General features: G+C 36.7%; 2 protein-coding genes across 6 annotated transcripts; both read left to right on the top strand.

Annotated features, from left to right (window-relative positions):
- The first annotated feature begins 1,987 nt into the window (after window positions 1-1,987).
- On the top strand, window positions 1,988-4,957 carry LOC113319310. Of its 5 annotated transcripts, none has more exons than XR_003345344.1 (4): window positions 1,988-2,248; window positions 2,565-3,191; window positions 3,373-3,450; window positions 4,668-4,957. XR_003345344.1 is itself a non-coding variant. In XM_026567571.1 (3 exons), exons 1-2 carry the CDS (start codon window positions 2,059-2,061, stop codon window positions 3,143-3,145), a joined length of 771 nt encoding a protein of 256 aa, XP_026423356.1. In that variant the 5' UTR covers window positions 1,988-2,058; the 3' UTR covers window positions 3,146-3,191; window positions 3,373-4,058. The 5 variants fall into 5 exon arrangements, 2 of the variants coding, with proteins under 2 accessions (XP_026423356.1, XP_026423357.1); XR_003345345.1 differs by lacking the exon at window positions 4,668-4,957 and adding an exon at window positions 4,101-4,477; XM_026567571.1 differs by lacking the exon at window positions 4,668-4,957 and having other exon boundaries at window positions 3,373-4,058.
- A 9,565-nt stretch (window positions 4,958-14,522) lies between these two features.
- LOC113316651 (F-box protein At3g07870-like) lies at window positions 14,523-15,569 on the top strand. Its single transcript, XM_026564805.1, has one exon. The coding sequence runs from the start codon at window positions 14,523-14,525 to the stop codon at window positions 15,567-15,569; it is 1,047 nt and encodes a 348-aa protein (XP_026420590.1).
- The last annotated feature ends 972 nt before the right edge of the window (window positions 15,570-16,541 follow it).

Raw genomic sequence — 16,541 nt, forward strand, 5'->3', positions numbered from 1 at the left:
CTTATTATATTAAATATATATACATATATATATACACAATCTGGACATGGTCTTCCTATTTTACTCACAAAATATATATATATATACACAAACCTTATCATGTTGAGGTTAACCTAAGCATCACAATTACCAATGAAACTATAAGATATGAGTGGTGGTGATGCTGAGTTTAACACGTTCAGAATCACTGGAGTACTTGGAAGTGACGAAGATTTCGAGAAGCTACAAAGTTTATTTATTTTGTAATCCATATGTATTGATAGTTTTGTCACTAAAATTGACAAAGGGGGAGATTGTTAGAGAACTGCTCGGTTTTAATATTGGTTATCTAAAGCCCCAAAAAAATTTCCGGGTAATTCTATCAATTTTTTTGTGCACTTCAGTGGGGATTTGTTGTGCTTACATGACATGATTTACAGTCGGACTTAATGCTGTCTTGACCAGTCAACCTCCCTGCTTGGTTGACACATTTGGAAATTCATCTTTTTTCTTTTATTTTCAATCTATTTAATAGTTCAACAAACAAGTGTGTAGAGTTTCTACGTTTCCAGAATTGAATGCCTTGATAGGTAGGAGGGTCCGAAGTTGTTTTGATGTTGAAGAACTGTTGTGGTTGTTGTGCCATCGCCCAGTCGATTTTTGGGTGGTGTGTAATAAATAGATGATTTTTCCTGGTTGATTAATTGACCGACATATGTGGAGTACCTGTTCAGGATGTGTTGTAGAGTTGCGCATGACTTCGGATCTGCAGAGCATGTGATTAGTAGATCGTCTGCATACATGAGGTGCGAGATGGGTCGCGATTTCTTTGCAATTTTGAGACCTCTCAGTTCCCATCTTCGTTCCAGTATTCCCCAATTGGTGGAGCGGACCTATGCACAGAGAATGAAGATATATATGGAGAGGGATCTCCTTGGTGCAAGTCCCTTGTGGGTTCTATAAGCCCTTGAGCTGATCCGTTGAAGTTGATAGATTAGGAGACCGATGCAATACATTTCATGATGTAGTTCTTGAACATTGTTGGGAATCTCATCTTGTCAAGAGTTCAGATGATGAAACCTCAATCAATCCTATCATATACCTTTTGTATATCCAATTTTATAACAATTTTTGGAACCTTGGGTGGTGGGGTGGCTTTAATATGGCGAAAAAGTTCAGAGACGACAGCTATATTGTCATGGATAGCACGGTTGGGTGCAAAAGCTTTTTGAAAGGGGCTAATCATGAACTGTAAAAGAGGTATGAGTCTGTTAACAAGAACCTTGGCTACAATTTTGTATACCACATTTCATAGACCAACTGGTCTGAATTGGCTTGGTTTTGTTGTTTTGTTGTTTTTTTTTTAGGATTAAACTGATGTTGGTGTGATTAATGGATTGATGGCCAAAAGGTAGTGTAAAACTTACTTGTGAACTAGTTTGGTCGTGGGGGCTTTGTTGGTACCAACTGAGTGAATCGCCACCTTGATTTCTTCCTCCGTTACTGGTTGAGTCAAGCTTCGGCATTGATTTGAGATAGCTTATTTGAGATACATGTGAATAGTGATAGGTCGATGGTTCTAGCCGGTGCCTCCTATTGGTTGGCATATATAGAACCTTTGTATCAGTCTTAAAATAGTTGTTGGTTCCGTATGCTAGATGCCATGCTCATCCTGCTGTTGTGAAATGTAATTAATATGCCCGTGGATTGTTGTCTTGGTGTGGGAAAAGGTGTTATTCAAATCGACTTCCCGTAGCCATTGTATTCTGGATCGTTGATTCCAATACATTTCATGGCAGTTGGCCAGCATTAAGTGGATGTGTCTGTAATCCTGTTCGTTTTGTAGCCACAAATCAAGTGCTGGGTCCGTTGAGATTGCACACATATGTTGGGCCTGGTGGATTGCCTGCTCAAAATTATGGTTTGAACTATTTTCGGTTCTTCACAAAATCGGTGTAAAGGTATTACTATCCTCAAAAAGCATTTCATTTCACATATACACCTTTACTCTGTCCTCGAATCCCCAAACCCCAATTTCATCTGTACTTCATAAACCCTAGATTTTCCCCGACGTTTTTCATGGATTATTTCAAGAGTCTCCCCGTCGAGAGTACATTAGATATTTTAACCCGCTTGCCAACAGAATCGGTTCGAGAATGCAAATTAGTCTGCTCAAATTGGAGAAATCTTGTTCCTAATCATCCATCATTCAGTAAAATGCACTTCCATTATGTCAATCATCCTTCTGCTGCAGCTCATAATGATTCTGGTAAGTTTGGGTTTATTGCTGATTCTATTAATTCTGATGATAGATATCACTATTTTGAATGTATTTATGATGAATCAACAAACCCCATTCAGAGAATTAGAAGGGTTAATTTAACATCTCCTATTAGGGATTCTGTATTTGTTAATTCATGCAATCGATTGATGTGTTTGGCTCGAGGCCCACTTGTTTGGATTTGTAACCCATATGAATACGTTGTGCTTCCTAAAATTAACAATTATTGTAATCTTCGTCAGTATAGAAATTGGACCATTGGATTTGGTTATGTTTCCTTCAGTTAATGATTATAAAGTTGTAGGAATATTTGTGTTGAACATCAACATAGAAGTTTACATCTACACTCTAGGCAGTGTAAATGGTTGGAGAAACCTTGGGAAGTTCAGTGTTGGTTGCGGCAGAGAATGGGATCAATGTGTCTTTGCCAATGAAGCTCTTTATTGGCTGGACACTAGTTTGGGAATGATCATCAATTTTGATTTGGCTGAGGAAAAGTTTCGTGAACATTTGTCACCACCTCCTTCGCCACAAGACTGTTATTGGTGTGATACTAAGATAGGGGTTTTGAATGGGGTTTTATCTTTTGCAATTAGTCTGGATGTCGAAGGAGACAAATTTAATGACATATGGCTACTGAAAGGGGAAGAGGAACATCAGTCATTGGTTTGGAGTAAAGAGATTAAGGTTGGTTACTATTATCTCAACTTTTACGATGTAAAGACTTCAATCTCGAAAAAGCTTGTGAAGTTTGAGAGATGGATCTATCGAGTATCTCCTCATCAGAACACCTTAGTTTCATTGAAAGAATTAGGCGAAGAAGATACAAATGTAATGGAGTCAGTTGAAATTGAGGAGACCAGAAGGCTTGAGTATACTTTTTAAGTAGCCCCAGGAGGATGCGAAACCTAAAACATTTTCTTATAGACTGGTAATCTTCATTGAGTTTACTGTTTTTTGATTTTTGTGTGAATGCATTACAAGCATTCTGATCCTTGTTTCTTAAAAAGATTTAACTCAGTGCTTTTCTTCGAACGGTATAACCCGCTGAATATAATTTGTTGTTTTTTCTCCATAAATGTTAATTTTTTATCCTGTTCGTTGATTTCCAGATATTGCCCAGGTAGCTTAAATGTGCAAATCTCATTTGGTGGGATCTTAGCTGTATGCAAACTGTGTTGCTAAACAAGGTTTATTTTCCATTTTCTTGTTTCTCTACTTTTTTGGCATGATATCACCTAATGGAAGCTCTGAATATTTATAGTTACAGTTAGGAAGGATATTCAGTAACGCACCAGATATACTAAAATGAGAAAACCACATTATTTGGATTTCTATTCAGATGTGCTACCCTGATGTATGATTATCCTTCTGATAAGTTCCAAATTTTCGTGATTCTAATTTCTTATAGGAGTTAAATTTATTATTGTGTTTACTAGAAAATCAGAAATCTTTTTGTATGTGATTTTTACCATATGAATATTCTTTTCTTGGAAGCAATGAACTTCACAACACAACTTAATTTGGCAAATTGCTTTGACCGAAATAAATACCAATGAACAAGCCAAATGAATGTTTAGCAAGACCATCTACTGTTTTCCAGAAATGGGTGACGTAGACCAGTTTTTAGTACTGCCATGATAAAAGAAGATCCCTGTAAGAGAGAGTCAGTTCCTAGTCATGGTACAAAAACACTTTGTGTCCCCTAGGTAGATTATCTTACTAGAATTTGCGTCACTTAGTTCAGTTTTCAAAATTTTGTGATTGTGGAGAACTATGTTTTTACATTTGACAACTTCAGCACCTTTATTTCAGCAGGATTTTGTTTTTCTCATGTCAGTACTCAGTGGAAGTTTACTTGTTCAGGAACTTGTCAAGTGGTTCTTTTACGTAACTCTGCCCTGCAGAAAAAGGTCATTTTTTCTGTCTTTCACATGTTAATATTGTTTCAAAAGTCAAAACCCATTTTTTTGTTATTTATCTTCTTAATTTCTCTTTATCTAGTGATAAGCTATAGCGCAATTTGTAGAGAAAACAAACCTTCCCAACAAGGCAACAATGTTCCTTATACTGGGTAGTACCCCTTGGCTATGGAGTTCAAATAAGCAGAGGTTTCCTACTTATTTGTCCTCTGTTTGGTATCAACCTTTGTGTTGCTTCTATTTCTTGTCACAAGTGTTGGAGACCTTTGACTGAAACACACAAATACATCTGATAGGCTCGATTATTTATGATAAACATACTTATGACATGTGGAATTGAATGAAAAATCTGTCTATTGTTTTGCTGCAGAAGAAAAGAAACTAAGTAATTTTCATTTGCATTTATTTACCAAGAAGAATAATACAATGGTGAAGTGCTTGATATCCACAAATTTTGATGCGTACATTGTCTTGGCTCCTGTCAGGCAATTCAAAATGTTCGAGTTTCTGCACATTTTCTAGCGAATCTGTCATATCGATATTTGCAGTTGTCCATTGCTTTTGCTGCCCAATCTCGAAATAAGCAGTTAGAATGGCTATCTGAAACAGAGGGGGAGTCAGTTGATTAGTTAGCGAATTTGTTATCCTTTATTGTTTATAGGCTTAAACAGGCTTGGGTGTCCCTGGAAGCTTGAAGGAAAGAAACTTTGTTTTTGGTATCAAGTTTTAGGCATGCAAACCATGGTTGAATATCATCATTACAGTTAACTATATTCGTGACAAATTTTATACTGTAAGTTTTTGATAATTTCAAATTTTAGTTTCGCTTAATGCTGTGGGTCAAGTTTATTTTGCATCATTACTAGTTTCATATTTCTGGATGTACTTCCAATTTTTGCGTCAAGCTTCCCAAGTCGACCAGTCCCACGACTAAGAGATGTCCAATCTCAGCAAATTCCTCTTTATTACGTGCACAATCGAGTCTGAAATTGTTTAGTCTTGTGCTATGCGACAGACCAAATATTCTCTCGGCAATGGGACCAGGCTTGGGAGTGTTCTACCATTTCATATGGATTTGGCGGACAACCAACTACAGTAACCAATCACTCAATAGAAAAAAAGATAATTGTTTTGTGTAGACACGATGTTTTAAACCAAGCCTTGGGAGTATCAAATCAATGTAGTGGAAGAAACCAGGGTTCGAGTATAAACCTTGATGTTTTTCTCATTTTCCCTCTTAGAACAAGATCATCAATGTTCAAAAAATGGAGACTTGGTAGCTCACCATTAGAAAGTTGCAAGTGATCTTTCAATGGTCACTCTCTATTTGTAGTTGCAGGAAATCCTACAACCACATCCGTTCAATGCTATGTAATTCTTTAAGTAATCACAATGAAGATTATTCGTTTATTTATCAAGATATTGATATTGAATACCAAATATTACAAAGACTTTACTTGCACTTCAAATAAACTTTATCTCTCCTAATTTCTTGTCTACCACTCATTCTAGAGATCCCCTCAATACATAGTTTCCTTCCCCTTATATAGGGTACTACATAGTGGATGACAGTTAATAGATCCCTTATTTTCGGAATCACCGTGCGTTACAATCGCTCATGTACATTCGCGCAACTTCGCACACTCTACTACTTCGCACAGATCATCACACTTTACTCGTGATTATGCTGACATCATTAAATACATCATCCTTATTTTAGTATGTGCGATAGTCCTCGTTTAGATTAGGTGACCTTTACTTCGCATACATAATGAATGTGCGATATTTCACTCCTACATTTTGTCTCTTCTCATTTTGTTCTCTTTATAAAGTGAGCGATATGAGAATTCTCCATCTAATAATATCGCACATGCTCAACTTTTCGTATTCTTCTTTGCCAACACATTTCCAGAATTTGAGCTTTCCTAGCTTACGCGTGTCTTTTTATCCACTCGTTATCTTACACGTCCTTATAACCGTTTGTTTCTATCCATTCATTCTTCGCATTAATGAGATAAAATCTCGGAAAACGAGGGTAAAATTTTCTTATATATCTTCTTTCATTTTCGTCTTTCTTCTTTTTATCTTCTTCTTTCTTTTTGTCCACCTCTGCATTTTGGCCGTGATTTCATTGATTTTTTTTTTATTTTTTTTTACTGTGATTTCATTCACCTATACTTCCATCATTCCCATTCTTATAATGGATACAACTGGTAAATCATTCCCATTATTATAATGGATACAACTGGTAAAAAGATGGAAACTGAATTCACCAGATTGAAAAGAGAATTTGGTGCAAGAGGTTTTTCATTTTCTCTTCCTCCCCATTCTGATTATTCATCCAAACTTAATCTTGAATTAATAAATTCTGAACAATGGTCTAATCAAAAGATCATCATTTCATGAGGACAACTTTTGAATAATCTTCCCGTCCCGCTGTATAATCCGGAAATTCCCTTATTCTATAAAATTCTATCCGATGATCGATTCGCAAGAGGTATATTTCAATTGAGTGGAGATGCTATTAGAATATCTTTAGAATACTCTCGTCGCGCAGCAGGATTATGAACCTCTTATTCTTATGAAGTGCGAAATGTATCATACCGTGATAAAGCCATCGACCCTACAGAGTACACTGTTGATAATTTTTTCAAAAGCTACTATGTTGCGATTATGAAAAAAGAATCAAAAAAATGGGCCATTCGGTTAAGAAGAAAAGATGGTATCACTGAAGGCCAGAAAATTATGCGAGATGTTGACTGGAATGATAAGTCTAATAGTATTGCTCGCAAGTCTAATGATTCATGCTGGCTTACTTTCCTTGTCATTTTAGTAGGTCCTTACGTATCTAGAAGAGCTACTGATGGTTCTGATCTTCCCCTTCCTGCGAAACTTTTTGTTTATCAACCCTGGAAGTTTGTCTTATCTGATACTGAGAATAAGAAGATGGTATGAAATCTTCGCATAATTTTCATAATTTCGCATAACCCTGTTTTCTATATTTTTTATTTTCTTATTCCTCTGATTTCAGGCTGCTAAGAAGGAAAAGACATCACACAATGCATCATCTTCGCAGAATAATGAAGTAAGGAACACTCCCTCTCTTAATTTAAACAATATTGTTGCCTCTGTTTCTTATCTTGATTATTCGCGTAGGTTGAAGCTTTGGGTGCTAAGGATACTGGGAAAACCAAGAAACAACCTAAGAAACTCGCATCTAAATCTGGATCCAAAACTTCTTCTTCTGATCTTTCCAGGAAACGTAGAGAATTCTACCCTACTTCAAGTTCTGAATCCAGTGATGACGATATTCTTGCTTCCGAAGATCCATCGATCTCCTCTTCAATGAAAGAATTATCCAGCCTTTTCTCTGATCCTATGTCGGCTCTTAATGATGGTGATCTTCAACGCACTTTTGGTATGATCTCAAAAGTCTGCGATGCTCCTATTTTGGATGATCCATCTCTTCGGGGAGCTGCTTCTGTGATAAATCCAAGCTTCCAATATGCAATTGGCTCTTTGGTAATATTTATATCTTCATATTTTCTTTTATATTCTTTCTAATCTTCCTTTTCGACACATAATATCTTTCTTATACTTTTGCAGGTATCTCGCTTATCCTATGCGGTTTCTTCGGATTATCAAAGGAAACTTCTCAGTTTGGGGAAAGAAAATACCAAACTTAAGGCTGAAAATTCTACCAACACTGAATTACTTCGCAAGGCTAGAGAAAGAAATGATGATCTTGTTGGAATATAATTTTTAACTTTTTCATTCTCCTTGTTTTATGCGATAATTCACATTCCTCATTTCCTTATATTCGCAGATATTTATAACCTTTCTGATGAGGCATATAAGTTTCCTGACGAGGAAACACTTTCAGGACATCTTAATTCTTCTTTAAACAATTATCCAACCAAAGGGTTTGTGAACCCTAGCCTGGAGGAATTAAGATTGAAGTATACTGCTCTTAGAATGGATCGCAGACCCTTATTAACTACACTTAATAACTTCCAACGTCGTCTTCATGAAAATAAAAAGACAATTCAAATTTTGGAAGAAAATAAGAATAGACTCATTGGTGAAAAAGATGAGATCACTCTCAAGGGTGCGAAAGCACTAGAAAAATTCCAAGAAACTATCCTTAAAGTCCAAGAAGAACGTGATTTAGCATTGAGCGAAAAGAATGCACTCATTGAGGAAAGAAATTTAATCCGTTCTCGACTTCTCATAGAAAGTGAAGCTGAATTTAGTTGGGCTGCTAGAGTTCTGAATGATGCTAGGGATAATTTAGCCGTAAATGTGAGCCTTCAATCTGAACATTCTGCGCTGGTTAAAGACATTATTTCCAATCACGAAAGTCATTTACTTTTTCTTTCATATTTTTCATTTCTTGTAGATGATATATCTTTTTACTCTAACCATTTTGTTATACTTCGTAGATAAAGAAAAGAACTATTTGGAGAAGATTGAAGAATTAAAGAAACAACTTGCTGCTGAAGAGAAGAAACGTGCTGAGGAAGCCGAGAAGTTATCAATGGAGTTATCTTCTGGAAACTCCAAGTATCAGCAGTTAAAGAAGAATGATATCCTCACTGTTTCAAATAATAGTAAGTATGCCATCCATGCTCGTGATGCAGCAGTTAAGAAAGTTTGTGTTGATAATGACATTCCTCTCTCAAAGTATAAATTCGCAGATGTTCCTCCCAACAAAGTTGTTCCTGATATTATTAATAGTGAAAAAGAATATGAGGAATATGAGGAAGTGATTCTGAGGTTGAACGTAATGATGAAGATAGTTTAGGCAAAGATTAATTATTTTCGCTTGATGTAAATTCTTTTTCTGCATTTTGTATATCTTCATGTCTTCTTCAATATATACCTTTCAAAAGTTACTTTTAATTCCTTAATCATAAGTTCCCTTTAATTTGCATTCCCATTCGCAAATAGCAGAGTTCCATCTTTTTTGCACGTGCATAAGACTATCAAATTGGGAAAATAACACTGTCTTTATGTTTGCATTCCCATTCTTGCCTCTGCTATTTGGTCCAGATTGATAGGCTAATGAACATAATGTCACTCTCTACTTCAATCATATGCGAAACAATTCGCAGCAAACTTGTACCTTATTTTTCTCATGAGGTCTTATTTTGCCTTCCTAATTAAATGTCTTATTTGCCTGAATTTTTCTTCGTTCTTGTGCGACGAAATCGCAGGAAGTCTTTATACTGTAGTATATCAACCCATTGATATCTCATTTTCTTTTTCTTGTATTATTGCGTCATGACATGTACGTCTTTTGACACAATTCAGCTCCCTAATGGAGGTTGTCGTCCTTATATTCCCCCTGGTTGCCCCTTCAAGGAAGCTTACCTCTACCGGGTTAAGGTTGGCTCCTCCCATTCGGTAATACAATAACCACTTGATTTCGTAGCCTCTTATCCCTCCACCGATAAGGTTTATGGTTATGAGACCGCAACCTAAGTGGGGTATCTTCGGACCGAGTGCATCATATTCAGGACTTGTCAAGAGTGAAAAGGTACTCTCCAGACACCCCGGGCACTCTTGACTCAACCGTGTACCTCGGCGCCCTGATCGAGTTTCTGCACTCCTTAGGAGAGATCTTATTACCCCAATATTTCGATTTAGGTTCCTCTCCTGGATGGGCATTTTTATTTTTTTCTCACCCCAAATCTCCATGACTCAAGTTTAAGGGTCGAAGTATCTCTCGCTTGAGTCATGCTTACTAGGTTTTCCCCGATTATGATGTGCGATAGGTCTTATTTTTTGCCTCTTGCATTTATGCGAACTAGGTTGCAAGCCACATTCGAATGCCTAGCCTCCCTAATTAGAGTTTTTATTTCTGTTGCCTTCTATAAGGTCTTATTTTAAGGTCTTATATTTGCCTTTTTTCTTAATTTGATATCATCTTATAAAAATAGAAAATTTTCATTCCATTCTTAGTTGTGAGTTACACAACTCTAATACATAGAATTCTTACTTATTTCTCATACATGACGAAAGATATTCATATTACTTGTCTTCCTTTGTTATCTTTTGTATTTCTTTAAGTTAATTGATGCTTCTCAGAACATTATTTCGCATGATATCTTTAATCTCCCCTATGCGAGTATCATCGCTCATGTTACTTTTCTTCTGAGAACATAGCCTCTGCCTCTGTACTCGCTCTCCTTCTTTAGAAGTAATCTTTCTGACTCGCTTGGTATGATTGTTCGCAGATGATTTTTCTTTAATATCCTTCTTGTTTATTTTCCCAGACTTAGACACTACATCCACCATTAATCTTTCACCTCTTTGGCTATCCTTAGCGTGTTGTTTCCAATTTCTTAGTTTGCATTCCCACTCTTCGCACTTGTCGATTTCGATTTCTTGACAATTTTTGCCTTCATTTGTATCTCCTTTTATTATACCAAGGCCTTGAGGTAAAAGAAATTTTATGCATTGATGAAATGTTGAAGCCACACCCAAGATACTATGCAACTATGGTCTCCCAACCAGAGCATTATAAGGTGATTCAACATCAACAACACAAAATAAAATTTCTGTTGGCAGACTTCGTATAGGAATTCGCATTTTGACTTCTCCTTTTGGCTTGTTCGTAGCGCCATTGAATCCATAAATTTTGTAAGTTGAACGAATTAACTCATCATCTCTTCCTCCCATTGTCTTGTATGTATGATAAAAGAGAATATCAACAGAACTCCCGGGATCTATGAGTATTCTATTTATAGCCCAAGTATTCGCTTCATCTTCTTCTTCATCGTCATCATCTATTTTTGCTTTCGGATTGATTCCTAACTTCACCACTAATGGACACTCATGTAATTCTCCTCCTCCTGGTGTTCTTCCGCGCTGAACGATATTGTCTGTTTTTGCCAATCCTTTAATGGTGATATCTTCGCAAAGTTGAGGATTTCTCTTCCATCATTATCTCTCGCATACACACGACTTAAGATGTTGTCATGAAAATCTTCTATATTTTGAAAGAATGTATAATCGAATTGCAATACAGATTCTTTTCCTTTCACCTACTTCAATTACAAATGTATTCTTTCCTTTCTCATCACCACTTGTATTTCCTCCTGGTGGTGGTGGTGGTGGTGGTAGATTCGGTGGCTGCTGTAGTAAGAAATGGTTCAATTTTCCTTGCTCAATCATTCCTAGTATGATTTTCCTCACATTTATGCAATTACTTGTTGTGTGACCATGAAAGCGCTGATATACACATAATTCTCCGCTCCTTCTGCCCGGTGGTGGTTCATCTCCTACATTGTGTGGTTCAGGAATTTCTTCCATTAGTATAACAGCTTCCTAGACTTTGTCTACTGTAATACTCAACTTTGGCAAGCTTATTTGTCCCCAGATCACCTTTCCAGTCCTTTGTGTTCTATTATGATATGGCTGTTGACCTCCATAACCTTCCATGGGGTTATCCATTCTTTGAATCTTGTTATTTCTTCCTCTAGCTTGGGATTGTGCTTCTTTATATTCTCTTTCGAGCTCTTCCTGATCTGCACTACCCATGGCTACCAGTTTTTGTCCCATCTCTGTAATTTTCTTTCCTTGATTTCCCCGCAAAGTACTCGCAACAACATTTGTCATCCTTGGGAGTAAACTCGCATTCACACTGTTCACATTAGGAATTGCAACAGGATACGACTTCATTTCTCTCTGCTTCTCCTCAAGCGCAATATACTCCTCTTGTAATTCACGCAACTCCGACATTGTGATGGTGTCTTTTATCCTGAAAATCTGTGTATATAATAAATCCGTAGGAAAAAGGGCATTGATGAAGGCTATCATAAGAAATTATTCATCTACTCGTCTTGCCATTTCACTACACATGGTTCTCCAACGTGTTGTTAGATGACGTAAACTTTCATTGACCCTTCTACGAAGTCCAAAGGCCGTCTCAATTCCTAGTCTTGACATATTATTGCTGATATATTGTCCTAAGAAGACGTTATGTAGATGACGAAATGATCTAATAGTTCCTAGTGGAAATGCTTTAAACCACTGCAAGGCTTTTCCTGTCAAGCTCGCAGGAAAATATTTACACAGCACCGCATAATTTTCTTCCCATTGCAATAGAGATCGGCTATAGGCTTTTATGTGTTGTACTGTACACGTACTTCCATCAAAGATACTAGTAAATACAGGTAAATTGCATTTTGGTGGTATTATTGCAATTTGAATTTTCCCTTCAAAAGATGTTTTTCCTGCTTTCTCCACTGCTTCCTCTAATTGTCTCCTTCAACCATTTTTTCGCGCAGTCATCATTTCTCTCAATGCTGCCATTTCTCTGAGAATTTCTTCGCTCATAGTTTGGTCTAAATCCTGTTGCATAGGTATTTTTAATCTGTCTTGCCTTAATTTATTCTCATGATTATTTTGATGTATGACCTCTTCAATCTCTCTTTCTTCAGTTTCTTCTCTTCTTCTTCTATGCCTTTCTCGTTCAGATCTCGCACGTTCGCGAACATCATTGTGTCTCTCTTCTTCTTGTTCGCGTGGATATTGATCCTTCAACATTTGTCTACCATGTAATCATCTTCTTTATTATTATCTAATTCGTGGTGAGTACGATGACGTTCGGCTGCATCTTGAGATCTATTGTTTCTTTGATCTTCTTGTCTGTGAAGGTGCCCATGTGGTTGCTCGTATCGGTCATTTACTGTGAGTCTCTCGTCGCATTGATCATGTAGATTATCAGCTACTTGCAAGTTCTAATCAATATTATCTAATGTTTTCTCTCGCCTAGCATCTCTTCGATTAGATCGACTTTGTCTTGATGAACTTCTGCTGGTCCTTGATCTTGATCGCATAACGCTTCTTGATCTATGTTCGTGCAATCTAAGATTCTCTTCTCTTAAATCATCATTCTGACGTATCAAATTCGCACGTTCTTCATTCTCTTTATCGTTCTGCAATCAATCTTTGTCTAAGTTCTTCAAGTGTCATATTTTCTTCATTTCCTTCAATCCTTCTTGCATCTCCAGTTCTCTGTATTTCATCTTCGGTAGAATTCGTATGTGCAGTATGAATAATCACTCTATCATAATTAATATCATTATTCTGTTCTTGTGCACGTTGTAGTCCATTTGGAACATCATTTATTTGATTTTCTCTTTCTCCTTCCTCTGGTTGCTCATGATTTTCACCTCTTCTTCATTCGGCAATTCTTTTACTTCTTCTGGATGATGCCGCTTGCTCAACAGTAGTTCTGATTCTTACCATTTCCACTTTCTTGTATTAACGAAGGAAAAACTATTTTGAAAAGATGCGATGATGAAAATCTCAAATGTTTAAAGAAAAGATCTAGGTCTTTAATTCTGGAAACTTGATTTTTAAACGGATTCACCAACAGGATATATCAGTCCAAGCTGTTTCTAGCCCCAAATGTAGTTGCAGGAAATCCTACAACCACATCCATTCAATACTGTGTAATTCTTTAAGTAATGATGATGAATATTATTCGTTTATTTATCAAGATCTTGAGATTGAATACCAAATATTACAAAGACTTTACGTGCTCTCCAAATAAATTTTCTCTCTCCTAATTTCTTGTCTACCACTCACTCTAGAGATCCCCTCAATACATAGTTTCCTTCCCCTTATATAGGGTATTACATAGTGGATGACAGCTAATAGATCCCTTATTTTCGGAATCATTGTGCATTACAATCGCTCATGTACATTCGCTCAACTTCGCACACTCTACTACTTCGCACAAATCATCACACTTTACTCGTGATTATGCTGACATCATTAAATACGTCATCCTTGTTCTAGTATGTGCGATAGTCCTCGTTTAGATTAGGTGACCTTTACTTCACATACATAATGAATGTGCGATATTTCACTCCTACACTATTGTTGTTCGATATTACTGACTTGATAACAGGTGGTTGTATTACCTCAGTTTACATCTCAATACACTGCATAAGTTAACAAATTGCCGAATCGACCAACTTAAAATGGCTCCCTATAGTATGTCAGATTTGGTCTGGTGGCTGCGAAAATACAAAATGTGTGTGCGAAGATAAGAATCCATTCTTCTTCTTCTCATATCTGACCATCAAATCTCATTTTCTTTTCAATTTCCCCTATTTCTAGTTTCCACAGAGCCCTAAAAACCCCAACTTTCCATCACTCTTAAGAAGATTTTCATCAATCAATTGATGGATTACTTCAAGATTCTTCCTGAAGGGATAAAGTTGGACATACTGACTCGCTTACCCACCGAATCAGTTCTTGATTCCAAGTTAGTCTGCACCAATTAGAGAGGTATTGTTTCACATCATCCATTATTCTCAAAAATGCACTTATACCATCTCAACCATCCTTCTAATTCTACTTCAGGTAAGTTGGGTTTTATTGCTTTGACGTTTATTAAGAGTATTTTTTGGCATTTTGAATACGATGATAATTATGATGAGTCAACTACATCCATTCAGAGAATTAGAAGAATTAATTTAACCATTCCAATTAAGAGTTTTAGGTTTGTTGGTTCCTGTAATAGGTTGATCTGTCTTGTTGACATCTTCTCCTACCCATCATCTGTTTTGATTTGTAACCCTATCACAAGAGAATATGTTATCCTTCCTAAAATCAACACATATTCCATCGGATTTGGTTATGTTTCTTCAACCAATCACTACAAAGTTGTGGGAATATGTGTGTCCAAGACCGGATTTGTAGAAGTGTACATCTACACTCTAGGCAGTGGAAATGGTTGGAGAAACCTTGGGAAGTTAAATTTTGAATTCAATATTCTTAATCAGCATGAAGCTGGTATCTTTGCCAATGGTGCTCTTTATTGGATAGACAGTAAATTGAAAATGATCATCACCTTCGATTTAGCTAAGGAACAGTTTTGTGAACATATTTCACCATCTCCTTTCCCACCGGACAGGGATTGGTGTGATGCTAGGATATGGGTTTTGGATGGGTTTTTGTCTTTTGCTATTTATATAAGGGTGGAAGGACTCGGTATTCATGAGACATGGCTATTGAAAAACAAGAATCGTAATCATGACTTGAAAGAGGCAGGGGAACATCAGTCATTGGTTTGGATTAAAGAGTTTAGGGTTGATGATAGCAATCCATTAGTTGTTATGAAGATTGATTCTGTTTTGACTTACAGTGGTCACTGTTTCAGCATTTACGACACAAAAACTTCAACCTCGAAACGGCTTGTGAAGTTTAACTATGCGGTTTTTCAAGTATACCCTCACCATAACACCTTAGTTTCGTTGAAAGAATTAGGCGAAGAAGATACAAAAGTGATGGTGTTTGTTGAAATTAAGGAGACAATAAGCATTGATTATTCTTTAGAGCAGCTCCAGGAGGATGGCGAACCTTGAAAACATAAACTGGTCGAGTTCCTGTAAGTAATTTGCATATGGTTCTACTCTACAGATGTTGAGTTTCGTTTTGTCTTCAAATCATGCTGTTATTCCATCTCCATGAAAAGCATCAGTTAGCAAGCTACCTTGCAGACTGTTATTGTACTTTTATTTTTGGTCAATGTGGCTACTGATTACTAGAAGTTAGACCATTCTATTTCTGTAAATTCAATGCCGCATGTTTCTTTCTCCTATTTCCAACTTTGTCTTCGCCACAAAGACCGTGACCTTTTGAGAAAGCTTCAAATATTTGCTTCAAGTCTACAATTTCTGTAGCTCATCAATTTGTCTGCTGTTTGGAATTCATTATGATATTTCTATTCATAATTGAAAATAGAAATTAGATTTTGGCTAATAACACCAAGCATATGTAGTTCATACCTTATTGAACGTGTGACCGGATACGAGCTTCTTGGTCTGTGAAGTTAAAACAGTTAAAGAGATTCACATCAAGAGGTTAGAATTATGGCATCTTTTGATACATAGACGCCAACCGCTGGTCCTGGCATTATATGTTTATGTTATCAAACTTTGGCACCATCTAATTACTCTTTACAAAACTCTTAATCCATTTGTCAACATGGAGGTAGAAGTATTAGTATACATGCTTTCCCATTTTCGAACAGACTTAAACTGCTCAATGAGATGCACTGCAGCTCAGTTCTGTCTAGCTTTCCACTCAATCCTAGAGTATCTTTCGGGTTTCACTGAAGAAATCTGCACCAAATGGCGTGTGTAATAGGAAGTTTGGACCTAACTCGCATATGTTTTATTCTCTTGTGTCTTTGATCCTCCTCACTCAGCGTTTACGATAATGTGTCAATTCTGATTCCAACTCTTGGAAACACTGATAAATAGTTATGATGCTCAAAGCCAACGCCCAAATGATCAGAGAGCCCTGTTGCAGCAGTTGAATTGGAGTCTTGTTTC

Source organism: Papaver somniferum, chromosome 10 (genome assembly GCF_003573695.1).
Source record: "Papaver somniferum cultivar HN1 chromosome 10, ASM357369v1, whole genome shotgun sequence".
In the NCBI taxonomy this organism is placed as follows: domain Eukaryota; kingdom Viridiplantae; phylum Streptophyta; class Magnoliopsida; order Ranunculales; family Papaveraceae; genus Papaver; species Papaver somniferum.

What these genes read in the sequence shown, in the direction of transcription:
- LOC113319310 (XM_026567571.1), top strand. Translation starts at nt 2,059, where the DNA reads ATGGATTATTTCAAGAGTCTCCCCGTCGAGAGTACATTAGATATTTTA. An exon ending in TGCAGCTCATAATGATTCTG is followed by an intron (nt 2,249 to 2,564) that starts GTAAGTTTGGGT and finishes ATAAAGTTGTAG; the next exon opens with GAATATTTGTGTTGAACATC.
- LOC113316651 (XM_026564805.1), top strand. Translation starts at nt 14,523, where the DNA reads ATGCACTTATACCATCTCAACCATCCTTCTAATTCTACTTCAGGTAAG.